This window comes from Pseudophryne corroboree, chromosome 7 (genome assembly GCF_028390025.1).
Source record: "Pseudophryne corroboree isolate aPseCor3 chromosome 7, aPseCor3.hap2, whole genome shotgun sequence".
NCBI lineage: Eukaryota > Metazoa > Chordata > Amphibia > Anura > Myobatrachidae > Pseudophryne > Pseudophryne corroboree.
Window position 1 is genome coordinate 461,375,423 of NC_086450.1, and position 8,682 is coordinate 461,384,104.

Below are 8,682 nucleotides of genomic sequence, written 5' to 3' on the forward strand. Positions count from 1 at the left end.
AGATCAGGCGAGAGAGGGATAGAATACCTATTTTTGAAAGTGATTTCATTAAAGCCTCAATGGTCTATGTAATTATGTAGAAACCTGTCCATTTTTTACATGGAAACAAACACCACCAGCCAAAGAAGAGAAGGGACAAATGAATGCTCTATCTAAATATCACTTTGTGTTATCCAACATGGCCTGTGTCTCTTGTATTAAAAATGGGTATACTTGACCCCTGGGAGGAGTCTTGCCTGGGAGTAAATAGAAGGGACAATCCCAGTACCTACAAGGAGGAAGTATTACTGCTACTTGTTTGATGAAAACATCCTGAAAAGCTGTGTAAGTTTAGGAAGATGCAAATTCTCCAGAGGAAGAGGAACTTGGTAGGAAAAACACACTGATAGCAAATTATTTAGCATTTTTAACCCCAAACTAAAACTTAAGGAACAGTCAAATCAATGCGAGCCTTGAGTTTCTGGAGCTATAAATAACTAAACACCACAAGATTTGAGGCTTTGGCGATAATAAGGAAATTTATCAATTCAGAAAGCAGAAGGTCTACTGTGAGCTGTATTGGTGTAGTTTGAGTGATGATTCCACCTGCGATGTGGCTACCATCAGCAGTGATAAGATAAAAAGATATTGGCAAAGATGACACAGGTCTGTACATCTCCTGAACAATTGCTGAGGTAATACAATTCTTGGCTGCTTCAAAAGTAACAAATAAGAGCAGGTAAGAATTTTGTACCCTTAATACTTTCTAGGATAATGAAAGAACCACAATCTGGATTGCTTGAAGAGCATACTACCATACCACAATCTGGACTGCTTATAGAGCATACTACCATAACTAAGCTAATGCTAGGTGCTGAAGTGTCCAGGCTTCTTGGAACAGGATCCTAGGACATGGCTTGAATCGGCACAATAAATGCATACATTTTCACTATAATATTTCTGATGTTCCTTAGTTGAGATTTTAAAATGGTTAATTTGCTTTAAATCCCCAGTGCTGGAAGGTTGCGATTGGAATTGAGGAAGGCAGTTAATAAAGCATTGTTTTTCCATATTAATTCAGAGTTCAAAGCATGAAATGAAATGGCTTAATGCTCCATTGTACAAGATCCTTGATAAAGTCATAATTCGCTGTATATCACTGGTGGTGGAGACCACTCTCCAAGGCTCACCAAAAATCTACCAGAAGGTTTTTACAATGTCAGAGAGAAATGGATCAGAGGTGTTCTTTACAGCAACAAAATGATATAAGCCATCATAGTTTGAACGCAAAGTTTTTGGTTGCTGTTTAAAATAAATCCCATGTTGATTTAGGAATCCGCTACAAAGTTTTGGAAAGCAATTGAATTTCTATGGTGTAGGCAGATTTAAACAAGGAATGGAGAATCTTGAAGTAGCTTGAAGTGTTTCATAAATTGGAGAGAGTCCATATGGGTAGAAACTTCTTGTAGGAAGTGTATCAATTGACCTTGTGTCACTTTTAGTTCCTCCAGTTGATTCACCAGACTTTGCATCAAATCTGCCACTTGTGTTTGTATTCCTGCTGGGTTCATTTGGCCAGTATTCGCTGTAATTTTATGAGTTTGATTTAGGATCTGGACTGGGACCACTGGGCAGGACTGGTTAGAATTGGAGAGAATTAAGGTACATAGTCTAATGACAATTATTCTCATTCAGTGCTACTGTACATTCTTGACTAGTTAGATAACTGAGCAGGAAGAGAACGGAGCTGAGCAGAATAAATGATTAACCATCCTGCAACTGAAGCATGCACTAGCTGAAAGTCTTGAACACAGGTAACTGGAGTGCTTTCTGTACGTGATGTGTGTCAGCAACACACGTGTATTCACTCTGTTGGCTAGAGCAGTAATGCACAATGGTACTGGATGTGCACTCAGGATATGTACTGTACTCTGCAGGCTGAATAATAATGCATGCTGGTGTTGGATAGAATAGTGCAGAACACTGTGCAGAATACAGGGATTAGGAGGAAGCTGGAGCATGAAGATAGGAGCTGGAGAACACATGAAAGCTGATGTGCACAATGGATTTTGCACATGACAACAATAGGCAAGGTATCAGGAAGCGGAGCTGCTGACTCTGGAGCCAGGAACAAGTTGTACTGGCTGTGAGCAGGTGCAACAGAAATGTTTAAATATGGTGCTCAGATCAGTCATTATTGATCAAGTCATGTAGAAACTAGCGCAAGTGGAACCTTTGATGGGTGCTGCAAGCTTTATGTATTGATCAATATATGAACTACAGTGAAACAACATTGTTTATTATGTCAAGTGTAGAGCCTCTGTGGTTATATGGGATCACCCAGTATAGCAAGAGATATTAGTGAGAGACTCACTGTTAGTAATGTGTGATAGCACACCAAAGTCACAGAACACAAGGATATAATTATGTTTCTAATTAAGTTAACTCTACACCTAATGAGCTGAATATCATGCTGCCCAAGATTGGCCGATGTGCAGGATTCTGGTCAAACGCTGATGTTTTTTAAAGGTGCAGTCTCTTACAAGGTATAGTTTTGCCTTGTAGGTGACTGCCCCTTTAAAGAATGTCAGATTTTGTCCGGAATCCCGCGTATTGGCCGAACTCGGGCGGCATTACATCCTACCCATTATTTCTATCCGTTGTGTCTGTACATCACGTCACATGTCTCACCTGCGCTACATTTTCACCATACAGTACCTGCATATGCAGAGACAGTCTGCCTAATAATGATGTATATACAAGAGACAGGGCTGCAGCTGTGTGATTGTCCCAATGAGAATTCTTTAACCACACAGCCATGAAAATATGTTAAATCAGAGTTCCCATTGCAGTCCAGGTTTTAAGGATATCTATGCTTGAGCACAGATAGTTAAATAAAATTGACTGAGGTACTAAGTCACCTGTGCACAAGTATGGATAGCCTTAAAACCTGGACTGCAATAGCAGAGATTTGTAAACTCTCGGTTAACGTCATACATACTGTATGTTTTGTTACAGAGTAACCTGGATGGAGAACCAGACTTATATCAATGGATTCCTCCTGTTACCATTTTATGCAAAATCAAATTATATATTGTATACTATATGTGTATTTGTCTTCCTATATACATATGGAGTGCTTATTAATGCTATTATAATAACAGTGATATATGTAGATGCTCAGCTGCACACCCCCATGTATCTATTTCTCTGTAACCTGGCCTTAGTAGATATCTGTTATACAACCACTACTGTCCCTAACCTGCTGTACATGTTACTATCTGGAGATAATACAGTGTCCTTCATACAATGCTTCACCCAGATGTACTTTTATTTTTTGGCTGGTTCCTCAGAGATTTATCTAATATTCATTATGGCATATGACCGATATGTTGCTATATGTGATCCTTTACACTATCACACTATTTTGAATAGGAAACATTGTCTCTTATTGGCATCTGGCACTTGGATATCAGGATGTTTAAATTCACTTGTGCTTACAATCCCAGCATCACATCTGTCCTTCTGTCATTCTCGCACCATACACCAGTTTTTCTGTGATCCTAAAGCTCTTATTAATATCTCCTGTGCTGGCAGTGAAGATGTTTATATTGTAATCTATATGGAATTATTAATGTATGGAATTTTACCAATCATGTTCTGTGTGACATCTTATGTAAAAATTATAAAGGTCATCTTGCAGATAAAATCTAAGGATGGCAGAAAGAAAGCCTTCTCCACCTGCTCATCTCACCTCACCATTGTCATTATGTTCTATATGACAGTTATGTCTGTGTACATGACACCTACAGCAGAATATTCAAATGTCCTAGAACCAATATTTACTGTACTGTACTCAGTTGTAACTCCCATGATGAACCCTTCAATCTACAGTCTACGGAATAAAGACGTGAAAAGTGCTCTGCTGAGACTACTGGGCAGGGCCATTTTAACAGCAGTGTAGGCCCTTGGGAAAAGCAATTGCCTGAGGCCCCTACCCCTCCTCCAGTAGTGGGTGCTATGAGTGGCAGATTTGATGTCCCCTGGGCAGCAGGGGATGTTCTATCTTCCGCTCGGCATGTTAATCCTGGAACAGTATTTTCTGCTAATTACTCCTCCACTGAACAGATGGTGGGAGATGTGGTGAGAGAGAGAGAGAGCAATAAACTAGAAGAAAGAATTGGGATGAATGAAGAGCCCCTTATACATGACTTCCAGGATGGTAGTAGTTGTTTAGCATGCAAGAGAGGGGTGGATAGTGGAGTGGGCTTAATATTCATCATTTTCTGGTGGGAGGGAAGCTTGCTTTACTGCAGATATCTCCAGTTTCTGCAAATAGATTTTTGAGCTTTCAATGGGTTAAAAAACTAGAGCATCCTAACTTTCACCAGGTACTGTGGACTTGGGGATCAGAGTTCAGAATCCAGAGCAATCCACCAATGTAAATATAAAGCTGCATACCAGGCGTGTGGAGCTGAAGCAAGGACCAGCTGCTTGAATGCTGATATCTCTGGTTCTGGGTAAAGTAGAGACAAGCTGCCAGTGTCCACCAAAAGAGGAGAGTTTTTGGAGTTTACCTGGAGAAAAACTCTAGGTCAGAAAGAACCCGAGATATCTGGCTGGGAAGAGCAATTAACAACCCTGAGTGGGGACCACTGCTTTGAAGTTGGATATCTCCAGTTTCTTAGGGCCTATTGAAAAACATCAGGTACCCCTGGAAAAAGGGGACCCTTAAATATCTGCCTGGGGCCCTTATACTCCTGTTGGCCTTTGGTAACTGCTCATTGAGTTCATAGGAAAAGACAAGCCTGCTCCTGGTGAGGAAACAAAGTATTGGACAGTGAGGGAGAATGTGTAAAATGTTTAAATAAAATTATGTTATTGATAACTGAATTCTAGCATTTTGTTGTTATTGATATGTAATAAAGGATAATGGTCTTTGAAATTGTTCTTATTGCTCTTTTTATTTTCTGAAATCTTTTTAATGGGTTTGTTCTGTCTGCGTCATTCTTTTGAATTACTTTTTATCACTAAACCTATATTTCAGTGCTATATCTGTGTCTATTCCAGCAAGCGCTCTTTGTTTAATTTCAACAAATGGCAGAGCTGGTTCCATTCCTAGAACGTTTGCTCACCATGCAGTACATTTACAAAGATAAACTCACTAGTGCGGGGCCGGGGCCACCATTAGGCAGCTGCCTATGGTTGCCGACTACTGGAGGGCAGTGCGAAACACTGACGATTAATTCTGCCATCATTATTCCTTTAGTTGTGTTCCTACTCTTTCTTGAGAGGAGCAAGAATGCCACCGCCCATCACTTATCAGCTGTCAATCCTCCCCCTGCAATCCTCTGTGAGTCTCTATCTCCCCACACAATAGCACCCGGTATATTGCCGCCCCACACAACAGCACCTTTGTATATTCAGCCCTCCATAATCTCACCGCCTCCTCTCCTCCCGCAATTGCATACCACATATTTAATTCCCCCCCCACCTTTTGATGACATATTCCACATATTCTTCACCCACCTCCAACTGGGTGTGCCACCCACCACAGATCGGATCTGATCTCCTGATCCAATCTACGGTACAGTGCTCCCTATTTCCCACTAATATACTGACAGTTGCCGGCTTCACAGAGCAGGGATGGGCTGTGGCTGCTGAACAATAGACCAGCTGTCCAGTAGTAAGTTAAGCAGCCTGCATACTGCGGCTCCATTAATGCAGGATGCAGTGAAGAAGGCGGGATTCCTGCCTGAGTCTTGAGGTTGTGTTCGGAGGACAGACAGAGAAGAACATGTGCTGGCTCGCTGTCCAGTGCATGTGTCATCACAGCCTGTCTTTCCCATCAGCAAAGCAAAAGACAAGCTGTATTATTGTATATTGGTGGTCATTCCGAGTTGTTCGCTTGCAAGCTGCTTTTAGCAGCTTTGCACACGCTAAGCCGCCGCCTACTGGGAGTGAATCTTAGTATCTTAAATTTGCGAATGAAAGATTCGCAATATTGCGAAAAGACATCTCTGTGCAGTTTCTGAGTAGCTCCAGACTTATTCGGCATCTGCGATCAGTTCAGTGCTTGTCGTTCCTGGTCTGACGTCATAAACACACCCAGCGTTCGCCCAGACACTCCTCCGTTTCTCCAGCCACTCCCACGTTTTTCCCATAAACGGTAGCGTTTTTTCCCACACGCCCATAAAACAGCCTGTTTCCGCCCAGAAACACCCACTTCCTGTCAATCACACTACGATCGCCTGAACGAAGAAAAAGCCGTGAGTAAAATACCAAATTTCTTAGCAAATTTACTTGGCACAGTCGCAGTGCGAACATTGCGCATGCGCACTAAGCGGAAAAACGCTGCGATGCGATGAAATTTACCGAGCGAACAACTCGGAATGACCACCATTTTTTTCTTCTGTTACCAATTCAATTTGAATATTCAGCTCTGGGCTTATATATATTTATTTATCAGCCCAGGGTCTGGCACTCCATAGTGATAAAAAACTGGTGCGGTGTCTTCGCATACATTTTGTAATATATAACCTGGAGGTGCGGCTCTCAGCAATTTTGTAGTAAATAAGTAGCGAATAATAGCCATGCATAAATGTTTCAATTTATTTTCATAAGGATCCTGACAAACATATTAAAATGTTTTTAAACTTTGATGCAAGGCTATTGTCTGCTACTTATTTACTACAAAATTTCTGAGTGCTACGCCTCTGGGATATATATATATATATATATATATATATATATATATATACACACTGCTCAAAAAAATAAAGGGAACACTAAAATAACACATTTTGGATCTGAATGAATGAAATATTCTTATTATTTTGTTCTTTACATAGTTGAATGTGCTGACAACAACATCACACAAAAATGATCAATGGAAATCAAATTTATTAACCCATGGAGGTCTGGATTTGGAGTCACACTCAAAATTAAAGTGTAAAAACACACTACAGGCTGATCCAACTTTGATGCAATGTCCTTAAAACAAGTCAAAATGAGGCTTAGTAGTGTGTGTGGCCTCCACGTGCCTGTATGACCTCCCTACAATGCCTGGGCATGCTCCTGATTAGGTGGCGGATGGTCTCCTGAGGGATCTCCTCCCAGACCTGGACTAAAGCATACGCCAACTCCTGGACAGTCTTTAGTGCAACGTGGCATTGCTGGATGGAGCGAGACATGATGTCCCAGATGTGCTCAATTGGACTAAGGTCTGGGGTATGGGTGGGCCAGTCCATAGCATCAATGCCTTCGTCTTGCAGGAACTGCTGACACACTCCAGCCACATGAGGTCTAGCATTGTCTTGCATTTGGAGGAACCCGGGGCCAACTGCACCAGCAAATGGTCTCACAAGGGGTCTGAGGATCTCATCTTGGTACCTAATGGCAGTCAGGATACCTCTGGTGAGCACATGGAGGGCTGTGGGGCCCACGAAAGAAATACCACCCCACACCATTACTGACCCACTGCCAAACCGGTCATGCTGGAGGATATTGCAGGCAGCAGAACGTTCTCCTTGGCGTCTCCGGACTCTGTCACATCTGTCATATGTGCTCAGTGAAAACCTGCTTTCATCTGTGAAGAGCACAGGGTGCCTGTGGCGAATTTGCCAATCTTGGTGTTCTCTGGCAAATGGCAAATGTCCTGCACGGTGTTGGGCTGTAAGCACATCCCCCACCTGTGGACGTCGGGCCCTCATACCACCCTCATGGAGTCTGTTTCTGATTGTTTGAGTAGACACATGCACATTTGTGGCTTGTTGGAGGTCATTTTGCAGGGCTTTTGCAGTGCTCCTCCTGTTCCTCCTTGCACAAAGGCAGAGGTAGCGGTCCTGCTGCTGGGTTGTTGCCCTCCTACGGCCTCCTACACATCTCCTGATGTACTGGCCTGTCTCCTGGTAGCACCTCCATGCTCTGGACACTACGCTGACAGACACAGCAAACCTTCTTGCCACAGCACGCATTGATGTGCCATCCTGGATGAGCTGCACTACCTGAGCCACTTGTGTGGGTTGTATACTCTGTATCATGCTACCACTAGAGTGAAAGCACCACCAGCTTTCAAAAGTGACCAAAACATCAGCCAGAAAGCATACGAGCTGAGAAGTGGTCTGTGGTCACCACCTGCAGAACAACTCCTTTATTGGGGGCGTTTTGCTAATTGCCAATAATTTCCACCTGTTTTGCACAACAGCATGTGAAATTGATTGTCAATCAGTGTTGCTTCCTAAGTGGACAGTTTGATTTCACAGAAGTGTGATTGACTTGGAGTTACATTGTGTTGTTTAAGTGTTCCCTTTATTTTTTTTGAGCAGTGTATCTGTGTATATATATATATATATATATATATCAAACGTTTGGTCCACACTCACGTTTATAGAGTTCCTGCTGGGGTGCATTCCAGATCTGGTGAGCCTGTGCAGAATCACCAGTGAATTGTATAGACGAATATATATATATGGAACCTTGGTGGGGGCGGCACTCAGAGACTTGAAGAAACGTTTTAAGTGAAAGAACCCCACAGGGCAACCTTTAATGTGATGTTTCGGGGACATGCCCCTTCCTCAGAGCTCAGACAACCAATGTGCAAACCAACAGTGTTTAAATACATACAACAATTAAGACAATCTTACCCTCCTGTGTGCTCCCAGGCATGCCCAGCTGCCGTTCAGTAGCGGCACTTCCGGCCGC

At 42.5% G+C, this 8,682-nt stretch overlaps 1 protein-coding gene across 1 annotated transcript; it reads left to right on the plus strand.

Moving 5' to 3' along the window:
• Window positions 1-3,007: 3,007 nt before the first annotated feature.
• LOC134944291 (olfactory receptor 1571-like) lies at window positions 3,008-3,943 on the plus strand. The gene has a single exon (XM_063932870.1). It carries the CDS (start codon window positions 3,008-3,010, stop codon window positions 3,941-3,943), a length of 936 nt encoding a protein of 311 aa, XP_063788940.1.
• Window positions 3,944-8,682: the final 4,739 nt, after the last annotated feature.

Excerpts from the sequence above, each read along its gene's own strand:
- LOC134944291 (XM_063932870.1), top strand. The coding sequence starts at position 3,008 with ATGGAGAACCAGACTTATATCAATGGATTCCTCCTGTTACCATTTTAT.